The sequence below is a fragment of the Strix uralensis genome, chromosome 8, assembly GCF_047716275.1.
Source record: "Strix uralensis isolate ZFMK-TIS-50842 chromosome 8, bStrUra1, whole genome shotgun sequence".
Taxonomy (NCBI): domain Eukaryota; kingdom Metazoa; phylum Chordata; class Aves; order Strigiformes; family Strigidae; genus Strix; species Strix uralensis.
The window spans coordinates 10250558-10270734 of NC_133979.1; the positions used below are offsets into that span (position 1 = coordinate 10250558).

The following is a 20177-nucleotide window of genomic DNA, read 5'->3' on the forward strand; positions in this document are numbered from 1 at the left end:
CGGGGCGGTCCCGCGGCGCCCAATGGGAGCGCGGCTTGCTGGTAGGTGGAGGGGGCGGGGCGCGGCGGGGCCGGGAGCAGCCATGGCGCGGGCGGGGCGGGCGGCGGTAGCGGCGGGGCCGGGCGTGCCGCCGCGGGGCCGGCGGGGGAGCAACGGCCGCGGCCCCGCGGAGCGCCTGTAGCCGCGGCCGGGCTGCAGGCTGGCGAGCCGAGGCGCGCTGGCGGCGGCGGCCGCCGCGGCGGCGGAGGAGGAGGAGGGAGGCGGAAGCCAGCCGCCGGCCGCGCCGCCGCTGCCGCCCCACAAGAGGATGAAGAAGCGGAAGGAGCTGAACGCCCTCATCGGCCTGGCCGCCGACGGCCGCAGGAAGAAGCCCGCCAAGAAGGGCTCGGGCCACCGGCTGCTGCGTACCGAGCCGCCCGCCTCCGACTCCGAGTCCAGCTCCGAGGAGGACGAGTTCGCGGGGACGCGGGGCCGCTGCGGCAAGTGAGTCCCCGGGGTTGTCGCTGCGTCCCAGGCCCGGTCCTACCCGCTTGGGGCCCAGGCCCCGGCCCCGCCGCGGCGGGAGCCCCTCGCCTCGGCGCTGGTCTCCGGCGGGGAGCTGGAGACGGCTGCGTTGCCGTCAGCGGGGCAGCTTCGCGGTTGCGGGCGGGGTGTGGGGCGCTGGGGGCTGTCAGGAAAGATCTGGGGCTGCCCTGAGTGTGTCTGGCCCAACAGGTCGCCTGGCTGGGGGTGAAAGTAGGTATAAACCATTTTCTGGCTTTTTTCTTGGTTTTTCTGTTTTACGCTCACTACAAGTGAAGTGCTTGAGTGGTTTGGGGGCAGTTGCTTGAAGCGTTGGGCGCAGTTATCCGTGTGTGCTCAGCATGGCACAATCCTGTATCTGCCAGCTGACGCAGGGCTGGTTTCCTCGTGGACACGATGTTCTTTTGCCAATAAATAAACTTTTCAGTTAAGTAACAGCGTTATTAATGGACCTCTAAGAATAACTAAAAGTAGGCACGTCGCAGAGAAACTTAAGCTTTTGCAGTTTAGGATAATCTAGAGTACTTGTCATAACATTATGGTAATACCCTTTCCTGAAGCCTGCCTTCCAAGCTATCAAGCAGATGTTCTGAACATAAGTTTATGTGAGCAGAGGGAAAGGGGAGTAAGGGAAACCTGACAGCTGCTCTTAAATATGCTAGATGTACCTCCTGAGAATAAACTGAACAGAGTAATAGCCCTGATCTCACCGTATAGGCTTATTTATTCTTGGAAAAGCTCTTCATTAGCTCTTGTCAGCCAAAACGTGCTGTTCTAGCACTTCCCTTACTTTGATAGAGCAACATTTAAAATAAAACTTTTCTAGGTACTGTTGAATGTTCACAGTCTGTTATTTTGTTTTATTTAGAGGCGACTATCTACGATGCTGCAAGTTCTGTTACCCATTATGCGCGTTTGTCATTCTTGCCGCTTGTGTGGTAGCGTGTGTTGGCTTAGTGTGGATGCAGGTGGCTCTTAAGGAGGATCTGGATGCAATAAAGGAGAAGTTTCGAACTAGTAAGTATAAATGTAATGATGGTATTTCACATTTGCTTTGGGCAGTATGAAGAGCTTTAGTTGCCTACCTGCTTCTTCAAAGTCTGAAGGTACCGAGTAGACAAACTGCCCCTGAGTTGAGGAGCCCTCTGAGCCAAAAACACTTGGAGGCTGGACAGATCTAAGGCAAATGTTATATATTCTTGCCTGCTCTGTATCTTCTGAGGAGCAGGGACACTGGACTAGGTGGGCCTGTAGTTACTTGTACATACATTTCTGAAATTCCTGACTTCAGTCTTGAGAGTGCTCTTTTCCAAAGGAAGCTACTATTTAAAAATAAAAAGTTCTGATCAACCCTGTAAAAGCAATCTAGGGGATTTTGATTCATCCCTTAAAAAAAATTAAAGGAAAACAATGTTCTTGTCTTGAGCTCTTTTAAAAACCTCTAATGCTTGCTATGGTGTTACTCCAATTTGAACATGGCTTTGGTATTATGTTTTTTCTTTGTATCTTCTGAATGTTTATCTTGCTTGCATTGACCTTTTTCTTCAACTTTTATGTTGTGTTGCGTATGGTGTGGAGTTACGTTATGTTTAGTACTTTGAGGTACGGAGTTTATGTGAAGCATTTTGCTTGTAGGTCTTGGGTTGTCTCTGTCCATGTTAAGATTTCAGTATTACAACTTCTGTAGTGCTGAGGTGTAACAAATGGTGAGATTTGCATGTAACGTACACTCTCGGTTCTCTATACCTCACCTCTGGACACAAGATATGTTTTGGTGCCTTATTTAGTAGTATTTAAAATGCGATGTATTGAAAAAGGATAAGCTGAGGAGCTGTGTGAATGGAGCAGAAGAGAGTGAAGCTTGAGCATTCAGATGGTCTCTAGCTGCTTCAGAAAGGCTAGGTAGTCACGTTTTGCTTGAGGAGCGCAGCTGTCCCATAGCTTTGGTCTTAATCTTAGAATTTTTGTGCCCAGGCCATGAAGATGACCTTAAAAATAAGGCTGATGAAATCAGTTAAAAGATTAGGAGACTGCTAGGGCTGGAGGTAAGCAAAGGGCTTGATTTGCTTGTGGTGAAAGAGTTATTGAGGAAATGTGTGTAGAAATTATTTGCTGTTGGTGTTTAGGGCTTCCTGTTCAAATGTGTAATTCTGCTGTGAGGTGGGGAGTTGTTGGTCGAAGTGGAACCTCCTGGCTGGCTGGGAGTGAGAAGAAGTGTTGCTGATAGATGTGCTTTTATATTAACTGATACTGAACTCTGAAAGTTAGCCGTAACTGATTTCCACCAGTTACGGAGGATACCTTTGGTTGCAGGTGCTGCTTTGTGGCTGTGAGGGTACTGGGCAGCTCTGCAGTAGCTGTTTCTGTGTTCTGGGTAAGCTGGCTGCCCAGAAGCTGCTCTTGGACTGGTCTCCTTCAAGTATGTACTGGTAGTAAAAGTTTTGCACGATGACAACATTTGTTGGCTTTGGTGTAGTTAAGTTTCATCGTTCCTGTTCTACATAGACCTCTTTGTTAAAGCAGTTGCTCTCTCTGTGCTTACTGTCAGACTTACAGATGTGCTTGTTTTTTCCTGAATAGCTCTGGTAGAAAAGCTGTGCATTTAATACTTTGTCTAGTGATAAAATAGTCTCAGATGTCCTTGCCACTGTAAGAGCATGCCTAGTTGCTGGATGGGAGACTCATAATGAGGTACAGCGTTAAAAACAACAGCAACAAAAAACCAGACAGCAAGAATAACCTGGTTCTGAAAGGTAACACTGTGCTTTGGTGAGATGTGTGGGTGGATGGAGAAACAAAGGCACAGGATCAGTCTGTCCTACAACAAGTTTGGGAAAAGAACCTTCCTTCTCTGAGTCTTCATCCAGATTTTTTCCCCATAAGAGCAGATTCTTGTGGTAGTATTTGTTAATATTCTGCCATCTTTTGAACAAACTGAGTATGGCATGAATGCTTTTTAATAAGACATCTTTGCATCTAGTATGTTTAGGATAGGGGGAAATCATTGTGGTGTTTCCCTTCAGTTGTTAGTAATGATGCTAAGAATGCATGTAGTACTTAACCTTCCTAGCACTGCAAGAAACTCTTAAGTGGAGTCTCACTGTACACAGTGAGAGCAGCAAAACAGAAAATAATTTCTCTACAAGAGCCTCTGAAACATCAGATTCAGTGTGAACTGCTTGTGTCAAATGCACAATTAGCTCTCAGCCTGTTTTGGCTAAAATACATCTTTCAAGGTCTTACTTAACCAAAAGTGTTATTCAGATCTTGGGTGATCCATGTAGATTACTCTGTACCTAGAAGTGACTTTTAGGACTTGTTTCAAGATAAGTGAAGTGGGTTTTTGAAGATGCACGACTTTCCAGTTGTAGGCATCCACTCCACAGACATGAAGCACTCCAGAAGGCTTCCCCTTTTGACCAGATGGGTCACACATGGAAATTTGTTCTGGGAGCTGCCAGCTACGTACCACATAGGTCCCACTGCTCTTGGCAGTCTGGTCTGAACGATGGTGGTTTGTTGTGGAGCATTCCAGTGCTGCCTTACAAGGTGGAGGTGTATGTTTTGGAGAACTCTGTCAGCTCCATCTCAAAACCTTTGCTTATTTGTTCCCCAGACCTAGGGATTTAGGATTGCCTAATAGTGCTTGCGGCTAAACAGCTTAGTCACTGCAGACCTGAAGAGCTGCATTTCTGAGGCTCACTTGCATTGGTTTGAGCTGTGTGTTTCCCCCTTGCTGTAGTATTAATTGCAGTAATAACTGACTTTACTTCCCAAGGACCTTGTTTCCTTATTTGTTTACCAACAGACGTTACTGTGTAAGCTTATACATTTTTTCCAGTTGTCTTTCTGTCACACGGAACAACTGTAATCACGTTAATCTCTTTGGAATTCACTTCATTGTCAATTGCCCCTTTGCAAGCTTGAAAAGGGCACTGAGGTTCATTTCATGTGCCTCCTTTGCCCTGGTACTGTTGGCAGTTCTTATTCACACTCCCATTACTATTTCATGCTCCTCCCTGAAAGTAATGCAAAATAACTGCACTAAATAAAGACGTGCTGAGGCTTGCCAGAATGACCGTACTATCGCAGAGTGTTAAATTTAGTATGATCCCTCTGGGTTCTCTGCAGATGTTCATACTCTTAGAAAAAAAGAGCTATTATTCTGAACAAACACTTAATTCTGAATTGGCAATAAACCCATATGTAGAAACTGTTATTGCCTTCTTTCACTGATGTAGATGTTGCTGCTTGTAACTTGTTTTCTGCCTTTCAACCTCGTTTACCTGGACTTTTGGGGGTTTTTTAAAAGCAAATTATTTTTTTCACTTTTTTTAGTGGAATCTAATCAAAAAACATCATTCCAAGAAATTCCTAAACTGAATGAAGATTTGGTGCAGAAGCAAAAGCAACTAGAGCAAATTGAGACTGGAGAACTGGGGCTAAATAAAATTTGGATAAATATCACAGAGATCAACAAACAGGTGAGAGGGATCAGTGCTTGGTTTTGAAAAATAATGAAATACTCCCAAGTTTTATTTTTACAGGAATTAATTTCAAATGCAGGGCTGAGCTTTTATCTAAGGACTTTTGTGACCATATGCTACACTTTAAAAATAAAAGTTAAAATGAAGTATGAGCCTCATTATTAAACAAGCAAAAAAAGTTTCAGCATCCAGTTGGACTGGAGACTGATCGCAAAGAGAAGTTACACAACTGGTGGAAAGACTTCGGGCAGAACTTCGAAGAACCTGAGAACCGTGCAGTTTTTAATTTTCCTGCCAGACACTTGTGATAATTATAATGAGAGATTTGACATTGCAAATTTCTGGGAGTGTCCGCAAATGTTTCATAAGCGTGGAAAGGAGTTACCCATATCAGTGCAAGTTCACGTTGCTACAAATGAAGTACTGGTGTCTCGTGAATATAGAATCTGCTAATACACACCCAGAATCTGAGCCAGTGTAAGTCTTAGCTCTGTTTGTGGCTAGAACTAAGCCACTTAACAGAAAGCTGTTTCCTCAGCTGCTGTATTAACTCACGCTTCAAACAATGCATCCAGCAAGGCTGTTACTGAAATTCTTGCCTTGGAGGGTAAAAGTTCAGAGCTGCTCACAGTTAGTGGTATCAAGAGGTGTGGGTATGGAACCCTCCCTGACACTGGTGCTTTGGGTTTAATTTTTAAGAATACTGAGGTGCCTGCTCAGACTGGGTTTTTTTCAGTCCCATGCAGTGGTAAAGTGCTTAATGGGGCATATAAATATATTTGAAAATTTGACTTGCTTTCTTTGGCATCTGTCAATATGCATTACCCACAGATATTTAAGTGCTTCATTGGACTCTTAAAATGCTATCATCTGCACCTGCATGTTAAAGATACTTGCACATGGTTCTTGCAGGCCCTCAAGTTACTTCAGAGACTGGTTACAATCTGAGCTAGCTCTTCTGGGGATCAAAATTTAATTACTGTTTTTCCATGAATTGTTGGGATGTGCTGCCTGGGAATTACTTCAGCCAGTATTCACAGCTGTGGAACCAGAGGCTCTGCATGCCAGCTGATCATCATTGGCGTAATGTAAAATTAGGACCTTGCCCATTTCCTCAGCTTGCGAAACAACTTTTTTTTTTTAAAGCAGAAGAAAGTAGGCTTTATCTGCTCTACTTCTGTGTTGTCAAATGTGAGAAGAAATTATTTTTGATGACTAATGGCTACAAATTGGTCTTAAAGTGATAGTGTTAGCAATTAATGGCTAGCATGTAGTTAGTTTATTTGACAGCCTCTCAGTTGGAATGAGTAAGTAATCTTGAAGACTCATTGAATAATTTGCTGCCTGGGTTAAACAGTTAACAGAAAATTGAGCTAACCTGCTGCGTTTAGGTTGTCACTGTTTCACTTCTGTGGCAGAAGGTTCGGGTGGTAAGTGCAAGTTCTTTGCCCATCACTCAGCTAGAGGAGTTGCATGGCTTTTCTGGGTTTTGCCAGGCAAGTTTGATTGCTAAATACAGAAGTGGATGATTGTTTCCTCCATGTAAGGGTTTGTTGCACAATTTTTTTAAATCTTTCTTGGTCAACAGCCTCTCTCTAAGGGGATGAATGTAAAATGGGCAGAGGGTACCTTATTGAAAAGAGGAGGCTTCTATGTCTTTCATTCAGTTTTAAAAAAATCTTGCTTCTGTTGCAAGAGGCAGAATATTTTTAATGTAGCCTAGGAAGGACTTCTGACCTAGATGGGGGTGTGTTGTGTGTGTACATATATAATTTTGTCTTGCCTTATGTTTTAGTGTTACAAATTAAGTCATTAGTACTGCCAAAGGTCAGAATCAATATTATGTTGACTAATTCTAAATATTCCTCTTTGTTTTTAGATATCACTATTGACCTCAACAGTAAATCATCTCAAAAATAACATAAAGTCTGCTTCTGATCTGATTTCTCTTCCTCTCACAGTAGAGAAACTTCAGAAGGCAAGTACTATAAATGTTGCTGTTGCTAAATGTGATCTGTGGTACTAAGCTGCAGCTGGGCTCCTGGGGACAGCAGTGACAACAGGAGTTACCTGAATTACATGTGAGGAATATTTGCTTCTCTTGTTTTTAAATTGGACTTCAAATACTTGATATTGTATGGTCTTACGATAATGTATGGCAGGTAGAAAATGTGAAGGCCTTGTTTCTTCTTGTTTCTTATGGAGATGCATTTGTTTGTATTATGTTGTCACTTCAGCTTGGAGCTGATCTTTCTGGTTGCTTTCCTTCAGGTTGCTAATCTTAATATCATTTAAGGCACTTGCAAAAAGTCTTGTCTGCAGTTTTACAACTCTGCTTGCAAATAGGTGGTTTGTTTAGCTTTTTTAATTGGAAGAGAAAATGGATTGCTTTCTGGAAAACTTCCTCATCTTCAGCAGCATATAGTTCTACATCTGGCTTTGCATTTACAGTCTTGAGGTGGGTGGGGGTCTAACTTGGGACAGTGGGCCTGGAACATTAGCATGGGAGCTTTCTTGGTGTTCAGTACACACACAGCAAAAGATGAATTGTACTGGGATGGTTTTCTGACAATCCCTTGAAAGATGGGCCCTACTGGGGACACAAGCTGACATCTGAAGTGACTTCTGTTAATACAGTGTCTTACTGTATGTCTTAGCTGAGCATTCTTTACTGAAGAACTGTTCTGTTTATTTTGGGAAAAAGAATGGCTTGTTGAAACTTCCTGGCTCTTCCATGCAGTTCTGTTTTATTTAGTGATAAATGTTTATATTGGGCTAACACCTAATGTCAGTCCAGTCTTTATGGCTTTTATGGGTTTCCACTTCTCATCTTCTATCCCTACAAAATTAATGTATAATCAACAAGCTAGTCATATGCAAAGCAATTAGTGCGGTTTGGCTGATCAGGCTGCTAGGATTTCTTTTTCTGGGAGGAGTACAAAGCTATTTCCTAAGCTTCTAATTTGCTGTTATGAGCATGCTGGATTTTCACTGTGTCATATCAGAAGTAATTCTTAAGGCAGTACCTAGTCTGGAACCTACAACTATTTTTTTTTTTTTATATATATAGTATAGAGAAACCTTGTTGTCATCTTGCTGCCTTTGGTACAGTCAGGACAAAGTGTTAGGGCCAACAGGTTTCAGCTTGCAGAGATCTGCTGAACAGCAGGGGTTTTTCTTGTTGAAATAAATCCACCCTTGGTCATACTTTGTGAAAATCAAATATCTTGGGAATTTTTGAGTTTTTGCCAGTCTCTGCTGTTAAGTCTAAGGTGTTAGTTGTGACATCTGTTTCCAGTGCTCTCTTGATGCTATCTTGTTTGCATTTATGTTTTGAAAGGTTGATGTAATAAAAACAGAGCTGAAATCCTTCCAGGAGATATAGTGTGAGGTGTTGAGTGTAGAAGAACTATTCGGAGGTTTAAATACAATAGTTTTAATAGTTTGTAAGTACGTGTTAATGAAGAGTGACAGGTTTCAAGACCTGGACTTTTTTTTGACCTCTGTGTGCGTGCTGCACTGCCTCCTGTCATACAGGAGAACTTCAGTGGGTGTAGGTGGGTAGCCTGGCTTTTGATAGCCCTGGTGAAAAATCTCCTGCTCAACTGTCCATTGCATCCAGCTGTCTTTGGAATTGCCTGCCATTCCTGGGAGAAATCATCTATCAGCAGTCCTGGCTAACTGGGGAGGTCCCAGTTGACTGGAGGTTAGCAAATGTGACACCCATCTACAAGAAGGGCTGAAAGGAGGATCAGGGGAGCTACAGGCCTGTCACTCTGACCTTGGTGCCAGGGAAGGTTATAGAGCAGATCATCTTGAGTGCTGTCACGTGGCACATACAGGACAACCAGGTGATCAGGCCCAGTCAGCATGGGTTTATGAAAGGCAGGTCCTGCTTGACTAACCTGATCTCCTTCTATGACAAGGTGACCCACTTAGTCGATGAGGGAAAGGCTGTGGATGTTGTCTACCTAGACTTTAGTAAAGCCTTTGACACTATTTCTCACAGTACTCTCCTGGAGAAGCTGTTTGCTCATGGCTTGTATGGGTGTAGTATTCTATGGGTAAAAAAACTGGCTGTGTGGCTGGGCCCAAAGAGTTGTGGTGAAGGGAGTTAAATTCAGTTGGTGGCCAGTCACAAGTGGTGTTCCCCAGGGCTCAGTGTTGGGACCAGTTCTCTTTAATATCTTTATCAATGATCTGGATGAGGAGATTGAGTGCAACCTCAGTGAGTTTGCAGATGACACCAAGTTGGGTGGGAAGGTTTAGCTGCTTGAGCGTAGGAAGGCTCTACAGAGGGATCTGGACAAGCTGGATTGATGGGCCGAGACCAGTTGTATGAGGTTCAACAAGGCTCTGTGCTGGGTCCTGCACTTTGGTCGCAACAACCCCATACAATGCTACAGGGTTGGGGAAAAGTGACTGGAAAGCTGCCTGGTGAAAAAGGACCTGGGGTTGTGTTGGCTGACAGTGAACTGAATATGAGCCAGCAGTGTGCCCGGGTGGCCAAGGTGACCAATAGCGTTGTGGCTTGTATCAGCGATAGTGTGGCCAGCAGGACTAGGGAAGTGATTGTCCCCCTGTACTCAGCACTGGTGAAGCCACACCTTGAATACTGTGTTCAGTTTTGGGCCCCTCGCTACAAGAAAGACATTGAGGTGCTGGAGCGTGTCCAAAGAAGAGCAACGAAGCTGGTGAAGGGTCTAGAGAACAAGTCTTGTGAGGAGCAGCTGAGGGAACTGGGGCTGTTTAGTCTGGAGAAGGCTGAGGGGAGACCTTATCGCTCTCTACAACTACCTGAAAGGAGGTTGTAGTGAGGTGGTTGTTGGTCTCTTCTCCCAGATAACAAGTGATAGGACAAGAGGAAATGGCCTCAAGTTGTGCCAGGGGAGGTTTACATTGGATATTAAGAAAAATTTCTTCACAGAAAGTGTTGTCAAGCATTGGAACAGGCTGCCCAGGGAAGCAGCATTTTAAATACCCATGGAGGAATTTAAAAGACGTGTAGATGAGGTGCTTAAGGACATGGTTTAGTGGTGGACTTGGCAGTGTTAATGGTTGGACTCAATGATCTTAAAGGTCCCTTCCAACCTAAGTGATTCTGTGAAAAGGCTGCTATTCTCAGAATAGGATTTTGGTTTTCTTAAGCCTTTTTCCCTGCAGGTATTGTTCCTGAAAATGGGGAGCTGCCTGCTGGTGTTAGAGTCCTGAAGGATTATTGAGGGAGTTCCTCTTGGACAGCGGCTTTTGTTCAGACTGATGAAAGGTGCTAAAGGTGTCCTAAGGTCCTCCAGGGTGGAGAGGTTGTCTCCTGGACCTGTGTTCAGACTTGCAAAATTAAGAGCTGGAGGAAGATTTGGGTGGATATTGTTTGCATGTAGTCTGGGTAGCTAGAGGCTCGCTTCAGTGCCTTAAGAGCTTATGAGCATAACAGTCATAGGAAAAGGGGATTTTAAAATGGGTTCTGTTTGTTTTAATGATTGAAGAAAGTATTAAAAATGGAATAAGAAGCATAGGGGCATGCTCTGTCCTGCTACTGTAACTTCCACTAGTTTGCAGATATCCTAGCTGACAATCTGACTCTATGTGCAATGCTGTCAGCTGCTAGAACACCAGTACAGCTTTACAGAATAGTTACTTTCTAAAGTTAGAGCTGGGGAGAAGTAGGGGGAGTTCACATAGGTGAAGGCAAGGGAAAGATGAGACAGGAGTCGTCAGAAGCAAAGGCAGCTGTCAGAGCACACTGACTGTACCCACAGAATTCACAGCGGCTTTCCTGATACTTCAGAGCTATTCTTTCATTTTAAAAAAGGCAGTCCTTGCCTGAAAATCTAATCTGCAACTTCTGGCAGACTGATTTTTTTCAGTGTATGATGTGTCTGAAAGACAATTAAGGCAGGATAAATCGGTGATGTCAACATCCTTGTATTCAATAAAAATACTCCATGTAGAGAGGAGGTAAGATGTCTTAATATCAGGATTTTTTTTAATTAATGCCAGAACATTTGTATTGTTTTAGGAGTGAGAGTAGCAAACCTGTAATTGTGGTTATTTAGCTTAAGCTCTCATGGTGTAGAGTGTGTCTTTATTGGCCTGGAGATGTGATGGGTATAATTTACAGTTTTGTCTGCAAATAAAGTCCCAAATACTTCAAATTCACATGCATATTTTTGTGGCAGTCTGCCTGCAGTTTCACTAAGAAAACATTGTTTAGCAGGTTGAAACTTTGGGACAGTGCAGCTTGAGGAAGGCTGAGATTTTTTTGTCATGTTCTTTATTCCAGACTGTAGCGAACATCGGTAGCACGCTTACGAGTGTTTCTCATGATGTTGAAAATATACAGACAGCTATTGAAGAATACAAGAAATCCATAGAAATACTCCAGAATGATGTGGTAAGAAAATGTACTGATTTAACACTGCATTTTAACGGTTACATTTATGAAGCCAAGTTTAAGAACTGTGTGGAGTTCTGCCTTATGCCTTCAAAATACTTCTGAAGTTTCAGTAGGTGCTGGTTGGTACATTAATACTCTAATCTTCTAATCCCTGTGTGGCATCTCCTATATGGTACCGAGTATGTATTTCTCTGGAGCCAGAATTTTTGGTCCCTACTACACTTACCCTGCAGATTTTTTGCTTCCTACTACACAGATGTGGAACCTTGGGAATCTCTGCTTCTGTGTGATTCAGGGTACTGCTTGTGGTAACTCTCTGCACTGTTTTAGGATTGGGGATGCTGGAAGTGTTGAGATAAAGGTTGTTGGTTGAATTAAGGATGTGTATAAGGATGAAATTATTGACCAACTTTACCAGAACCTACTCTCTGTATTTATACTAACCTCACACTTGGCGTTAACAAACTGAGCCAATAATTAAAGCTTTTCGGCTAAACTGCAATACAGCATTACTTTAATAAGAATACTTGCAGATAATATCTAAATTAGACACACTATAAAACTTGATTTAGTCAGTGGGTGCTACAAAAACATTGCCGATATGGCAGTATGTATGGTAGCAGTGAAAAGTGTATCATAATACTTCGTTAAAGGGAGAAGAGCTAATTAGGAGGGTTTAATTAAAATAAATTTGGACCTTATGTGTTTTAAAGAAAACTCTGTATTAGCCTGGTTAAAATACTGCATGCACAACAGACACAAGTGACTATAATTGTAGCAAAACATTCTTAGCTACAGCCTGCCAATTGTTAGAAGCTTAGTATTTTTTTTTACAGGCATTTGGTAACAATTTTCTACTTCTTTCCTTAGAAGGAATTAAAACAGATACCTTCACTTCCCTCCACTGTTGTGCCAAGGACTGAGAGAAATCAGACAGAAAATTGCAAAAAGGTATTTTTCTCCCTTGCATAAGGAATATAGGTACAAGTATCACTGATATGTAACTTTTTTGTGTGTTTTGCAGTACTGTCATGTACAAAAAAGTATGGCTTTTATCAAGACAATACAGATGGCATACTTCAAAACAAAATATAAGATAATTGTTCCTGTGTACGTGCAAACAGGAAAGTATCCTAGTCAGTATTTTTTTGTGTTCTAACTGGGTGAAGAGTAAAAAGACTGAAACCAATATCCAACAAATTATAGGTGTACTTTGCCCATGTAAATGGACATGAGTTAAAGGCTTCTTATGGAATGGATTTTATGGCAGGTACTTGCCAATCAGCAAATTTGGGAGTGGCATGTAGTGAGTCACCCTTAATGTAATGAGGTGTGGAAAGCAGGGATTCAGCAACAAAAAAAAAAAGGATAAGGTGTGCGTGTTTAGCTGAATGGGTTGGAATGGAATCACTGCTTTTATTTACATTTAATACAGTTGATATCTTCCTGAAAAATGAATCTTGTATATAAATATGCCTACTACATGCTTTCTTGGGAAAAATGGTTGTTGTGGTTACTAAGCTTGCCCTGGAAAATTAGATGAATAGGCTTTCTGTGTTGGCTGGCACAGCTGAAGTGATTACATTAGGAACAAAGAGGTTAGCCCTGAGGAAGAGTCTCAGTTTCAGACTTTGAAAGCTGGAATAACTTTCTGGAAGCTTCCAGTTAGATGTTTTCAGCAGTGTCAGTAGAGAACCAGTCTGAAGTCTGCCCAGTTAAACTGGGTCAGTCACCATGTTGTTAATAGCAAGAGCGCTGCAGAGGTTGAGTAAACTGACATGTGCTGGTTTTGTATTTCAGGAAAGCCAGTCACTGCATATAGCTTTGGAAGAGCTAAACAATACTGTAGTGGTGTACCAAAAGTTGAATGACATAAATCTTCTAAATGTGGATTCAGCCATTGGTAACCTTAGCCGGAGGGTTATGCTGTTAGAAAACTCTCCCCTTGCTGTGAATAATCTGGACAAAAGAGAGAACTTGTCTACCAATGTGGTGAGTATTTGATGACTAAGGGTGTCTACTCAGGCTAGTAGTTTTAATACTTGCTATACACTACAGATACAACTTAACCTAACAAAAGAAAATGTCAGAGTGAAACTTGGGACACCATTTTAAAGGCTGGAATTTATTCCATATTTCCGAACAGATAACCAACATAAGAGTATCTCTGAGAGTGGTTATTTCTAGCCTTCAGAATCTACAGAAAAATGTCCAAAGCACTGTGACATTTAAAACTTGTGTGACTGTTTAATGGGACAGGATTCACAAACCTTTTTATGTTTTAGGAAGGCACTCTGGCATGGGTCTGTTAAGACCACTGAGGAGCTAGGTGGGCCTCTGGATTGTTCATCAGTGCTTAGATGTTTAAAAAAAAAAAACCCAACCAACTAATTATGTTTGTAAATACTTCCAGTGCTTCTGTATGCCATACTGGGGCCAGTCTCTGAGAACGTGTTCTGTATGTTTAGCAATAAGGAACATGCTGATGTTGCTGTGGTAAATTACATAACCCACTGTCTTCCATGTTTATTTTAGCATGTATTTGTCCTGTCTTTTTCCTGCTTCATGTCTGCCAAATTTGAAGTAAAGAAACTCAATTGTAGAATATAATAAGCACGTGAATAAACTTGGCTGTCTTCCATTTTTCCTGTAGGATGCAACTACCTCTCTAAAAGTGGAAAATGAAGATCAACTAGATAATGAAACTCATTCAAATAAAGAAACAAAGGTAAAGAAACCCAAATTACACTGGATTAGTAGAGCATGTCATTGTCTTTATAATCATGTTTTAAATGAGACTTAATTGAGGAAAGATCTGCAAGTAGGCTAATCTGATGAAGTTTCTTTTAAAGAAGTCCAGAGTAGGACATCTTATCTACCCCATTCTGGGGACAGGAAGTCAGTTAAGATGGGAGAAAAGTTACAATAGTTTAAAGTTTTGCCATTCTGACTACATATGGGGTAACGTAGCAGAGGTGCTGTAATAGCCTTCCCTGCAGCTGAAAGAATCTTGGGAGGTTCAGACCATGGTCCAGTGGAACAGGGGACTGGCAGCCAGCTCATTGGAGCACCCACTGCAATGCTCTCAGCAAAGCTAGCTCAATTTTTGTGGGTTCACATCGCAAATGGGGTTGCAGCATTTATCCAGCTTTAAAAACTTTCTTGGAGAAACTTTGCACTAGTGGAGTCTAGGAATTGCTGAAAGCCACCTCTCAGTAAGGATCTGACGACTGGTTGTGAGTGAGTTTACCAGACTGAATGGCCAAATTGTGGGCTGGGTATAAGAGGCGGCACTGCTGAGGTTAGTTTCCATGTTCTGGAAAGAAGGCAGGTGACTGAACTGGCTACGGTCAGTTCTAGGCTTGGATTGGATTGATGTGAACTCAACCTATCTTCTGGAACTGACTCATAAAAAGAGCAAAGGAGCTCCAGATTAAAAAATGTGGTGTTTTTACTTTGACAGAGGTATGTGACTCCTGCACTAAGGTAGTCAGTACTGCAGACAAACATTTCAAATGATTATGCAATTCAATTAATGTTCACTACAAGTATGTTTGACTGTTTTATGTGATGATTTTTCAGAGTCTTGATCATTTATATAAGAAATACAGAAATTAAATGTTAGATTCTTTTAAATTGGTGTCTGCAAAATAGTTGCCTACTCTTCAGGTAGGTACTGACTCCGTTTTCTTGCAGACCATGTGAATTTATTCCTTACATCTTTTTAATTTAAAATCTTGTTTATAATTTTAAACTTGATCAGCCTGGAGACCTCCAAGTCTCACTCAAAAGTACTTTTCCCAATCCTCTCCATTTACTGAAGAGGTGCTTCTTAAGAATTTTTTTTTTCTACATATGCAGGAAACAGAAACTAGAGATTCTCAGGTATCAAAACTAAAAGAGAAGCTTCAGCTGATCAGTGCTCTCACAGGCAAGCCAGAAAATGACAGACCCATTGAGACATCAAAGAATGGTAAGAATGTCTTACGGTAGTAATCCATAAACCGGAAGGTTCCCTGTGTAATTCAAAGAATAACTAATGACGGTGGATAACTTAGATTGTTCCTTAAGATTTTGGTGAAGATTAAAGTGGTAGGAAACTGATGGCTTTAAAATAGAAAACTGTATATGACTACAGAAGTTTGAAGGTGACTTTCCATGTCTATAGGAGGATCCACATGTATCAATAGCTTGTATTTGAAGGCATACTGTGATTAACCTGTAGAAATTTATACCCAGTAACATCTATTTTTGCTTTTTCAAAATCTAAGTGTAACATAGAAGAAAGGTCTGCATCTCTGCTGACTTGTCTCAGTTCTGCACTTTTGCTGTATACAGGTAGTGCTGAAGATCAGATCTGAAATATTTCATTACAACAGAACTGTGCTTGTTAATGTGCTAAGCAGCAACTTGGAAGTTTAGACCTTGCTGTTGGGGAAGGTAGATACCTGCATTGGCATGGTGAAAACATCCTGGGTGGGCAGATGTAATTTGCTTAATAAAGTTTTTTCAGCACTTTCAGACTGGGAAGTAGAAAGCACTTCCCAGTCATTCTTTGTATGGGATTTACAAATACACATCTCCTAATACAGCATGAAAGATTAAAGCTGTATAACTGTCCAATAAGTTCTTTCTCTGCTCTTCTTTTTACCAGTTACTGGTAAAAAGAGACAACACTGCTGTATTCGGAAACAGTTTTGCAGCATTCTTATCGCATACAGCATCTGTGATGCAAAACAACCTGAAAATTAATTAGTTTTTTCAGATTTTTTTTTTTGTTTCTACTAACTGTAATTCTGTGGAATTAGTAAGACTAATAGAAATTGTTTTGTAACAGTTGAAAGTAGTCTGAGTACTACAGCAATGCCCACAGACCTTTCAAGGCTGGCTTCAAGGACAGCTGATGACAACACAGAGAGTAACAGACAGCTGAGACATCTGTCCTTACCAGGAGTTTCCAGCATCCAAGGTATGTGTCCTTTGTGGACTGACCTTTTCTTTTTCTGACTATTTCATGTAAATGTTTAGGAGACAGTAAATATAACTGGAATTATGGTGGCATGTCTGGGCGGTCTGGGAGATGCAAGGTCAATTTTAAAAGCTTGAGAACTACATGCTTTTTTTTAAAAAAAAAAAAAAAATTAAAAAAACTAACCAAAACCTAAAATGAAAGAACAGTATGTAAAGAAAAGAAACTGGGATTTAAACAAGAGTGTGAATTATAATTGTTTTGAGTGCCAAAGTATTATACCAAGTGCCCCAGAGATTATGAGAGAAGTCAAGGGCAGAATGCGGGTGCTGAAGAAAAATGAAGTGGGTGTGAGTATGTATGTTTTGGGGTTTTTTTCTTCTTTATTTTAAGAGAACACTGCCTGGTCAAATGAATAGTTCCTGGATCTTGCTGTTCAGCCTCTCCAGCTACTGAAAGGCCAATGCTTTGCATCAGGAAATGAATAGACACTTTTCCCTTTATATCATCTGTGCTGTTGGTATAGCAACAGTCATTCAGAGCTTGCTTTTGTGGAGGATAACTGCATCTGTATGCAGTTAGTGGTTGTAGAATGGGCTATTAGTCGTGGCCAGAAATAGGGATTACTTTTCTCAGATTTAATGTAACTTAATCCAGAAATGTTCATGGGTTTTTTTTCTCCTAAACTGTTACTGACAGCTTGCAACAATGCAGAAGGCAAACTACGTACTTGAGGATGCTTTATTTAGTGCAGTAAAACTGGAAGAGCAGCTTATAGGATATTCCTGTGTATTTAAAGGAGCTACTTTTCAATCCTTGTTCTCTTTGCAGATCTTCAGAATCTGTTTGAAAAAGCAACTGAAGATGCTAATGGAAAACTATCATATGAAGATCTTCAAAAGCTGCTTGGCTCTACAGCCCAAGAGTCACAGAGCTTTAAGAAATTTGATACAGATGGAGATGAGAAATACTCATTACAAGAACTGAGATTAGCATTAGGTGTATAGGATATATATGTAGATATGTGATAATGATGGATGCTACTGTAGCTAAAGGAAACTATGGGACATGAAAAACTATGTCTGCACTTTCCCAGCGTTTTACTGATCTTTGGAGCTAAATTACTGTACACATTGTCACCTCTTTATTTCATTTGCATTTATTGAGAAGAAATTTACAAATTTATGTCGATAGGACATAATATTGGGACTGTGTTAAAATCCAGAAAATTCCCAAACTTGGAAACATTTTCCTCTCATTCTTTCCTTTTCAAGGAATTCTTGTTTTTAATTTAAAATGTGTACATACCAAAATAAAACTATGGTTTTATATTTCACTGAAATTTGCCTTAAATTAGAGAGCTGCACTTTATGTAGAGCAGAAGGAAGTCTGTCTTGTAAAGATAGGCTGCTTCTGCTTGTAAATATTTGAGATAGAGTAAATTATGCATATTTAAGGGGAAGTTTGTGTCAGGGGCTGTGTTGGTAGTAAGCTGTTTGTAATGAGAGACTGAGCCTAAAAGGCATGGTTAAGAGCTTCAGCTAAAGTTCTAATTTTGACTAAGTATATCCATGAATGAGTTTGGACTCAGTCAGAGGAAGGCAGGAGTGGTAAATCATGCCCAACTATAGCAGGATTTATTTTTAGAGGGAAGGGTTGGAAGTGTTTTTATATCATGAGCCTACAGGAGCAATTACCTACGAAGTGCTTGGGTTTTCACTTCAGCATTCTTTTAGCTTTGCTGTATTGCGTCCAGATGACACTTTGTGAGATAAGCCTATCTGTTTTTTAAAAAACAAAGGAAAGTATTGAATAACAGATGCTTAAGAGGTAAAAGTCTACAATGCAACCTGCTGAGTAGCGCCTGAATAGTTCATGCCTTGGGTACAGTCAGTGCCATGCTGATGGTCTCGCTGACAGGTCACTGGAGATCTTTGGAACAGGGTTGCTGGTGCAGCCAGTTTCTTCCATGCACTGTTGTTTGGGTCACTCTGATGGAGTGTCCAGAGTAAAGCTCCTCGTCACTAGGAGTGCGAGCAGGTGGTGAAGGCCCAGAGTAGACTTGTGGGCTCTTTCCTGACTAATGTGAACGTGATCACTTCTTGGTACCTTTACCTTTTGTGTTCTTGCCAACAGAAGGATGTAAAAAGCAGGGTAGGTGTATGCAATCATGTCGATGTTTTCTACTGACACATGCTTCATAAGTGAGGTTTCCTTACTGTGGAGGAAGTTAAGGGTTTGTTATACTAGTGGATCTAAACACAGTGTTTATAACCTTCTGGAACGTAGAAAATGGCTTTTGCAGAAGGGGTTCTCTTGCAGGCTAGATCACAGCCAAGTTGAATGATTTAGCTCACTGATATCACTGATCTTGTTGGGAGTTTTCTGCATGATTAGTGAATTCAAGTTGCCCACCTCACTGAAACATCAGTTTATGTGGAAGTCTGTTCATAACTGACTTATATATAACTTTAGACTGGATGTTTTATGAATAGTTGTATTCTGGAAGTATGAAGTAGTGAAGGAATATACAAAATGGAACCCTGTTACCCATTGCCTAGGCTGCTTTCACTGTTGCTCTTCTATCCTGTTTGGGTAATGCAGATGTGACTCAATACAGAAATGCTTTTGATGTGATGTTTGAGAACACAGTATTTAAAAACAAAACAAAACCAACCAACCTTGGCTTTTGAGAGGATGAGAAGCCACCACTTGCTTCTTGCCGATTCCCATGCCCTTTTATACGCTACTGTATAATTCCTTAACCAAATAAAAAAAAAAAAAGAGCAATAAAATGTAACCATTCTGGTATTTTATTTGTACATACTGTATCATAGCCATATGCCAGAGTTTGCAAAATATTTTTGGAAGTTTGATTTGTATGGAATTTAACTTACCTTAAAATTTAAGGGATTATTGTATTGCCATGTGAATCTATTGGTGTTTTGTTTTGTTGCAGTCTGCTTTACTTCTAGAAGGCTCTTCAACAGCAGTAGTGAAACTGTCAGCTAGAGACAGCGTGTGCTGCCCCAGCTGCCCGTGGCCTCTGCCTGTGGCCCAGGAGCTGAGCTGGTCAGTGACTGGCACTGGGGCACAGCTGTCCACTGGCACTGCTTAATTTGCATGTCAAGAGCATAGTCGATCGCTAATTGCTGTAGTCACTGCTGTTGTAGGATGGGCTTGTGCTGTCAGTTTAACGAATCCGATCCCCCCTGAGCTCAGTGGTCGCTTCTGTTTGGCCTAGGGTAGCCGGTAGCGGTGTGCTGCAGGCTGGGAGCACCCATCCCCGCGAGTTCTCTGCCAGGCCGCTGCTCTCCATCCCGCATGCTTCCCAAAGCCCCGGCGCTGGGGCTTGCCAGGCTTCCTTCCCCAGCTTTTTATTCACGCTGCAGATGGCAGAGGGCGTATAAAAGCCACAGGCAGAACAAATACACTTGTCCAGATCTGCATTCTGCTGTAGCTCGTGCCTACAGACTGCGGGTTTCCAGGGGGGCAGCTCTTGGGCTCATTTTCAGGCTGTATTTGTGCCGTTTTGGGTGACCCCTGTGTAGGGGTTTCCAGAGGGGCGGTTCGTGGGTTCATTTCAGGCTGTATTTGTGTTGTTTTGCGTGACCCCTGTTAGGGACCACTGTGTATCTTTCAGGTCAGTGACTGACCTTTACAGGGAGCGACGCCGTACCGTGCTGGCCGCGCATCGTGCTCCTCTGCTCCGCCGGGTTTGCGCTACGGCACTTCACGCTTTTTTTTTTTATCATGTAACGCGGCTTTTAATTTCTCTCAATAAAAGTTCATTTCGAGCGTG

At 41.9% G+C, this 20177-nt stretch overlaps 1 protein-coding gene across 1 annotated transcript; it reads left to right on the forward strand.

The window, feature by feature from the left end:
* The first annotated feature begins 156 nt into the window (after positions 1-156).
* On the forward strand, positions 157-20172 carry EFCAB14 (EF-hand calcium binding domain 14). The gene is made up of 11 exons (XM_074876114.1): positions 157-483; positions 1391-1539; positions 4861-5006; positions 6889-6987; positions 11293-11403; positions 12277-12357; positions 13207-13398; positions 14060-14134; positions 15268-15379; positions 16244-16375; positions 17207-20172. The coding sequence occupies exons 1-11, from the start codon at positions 308-310 to the stop codon at positions 17380-17382; spliced, it is 1449 nt and encodes a 482-aa protein (XP_074732215.1). The 5' UTR covers positions 157-307; the 3' UTR covers positions 17383-20172.
* Positions 20173-20177: the final 5 nt, after the last annotated feature.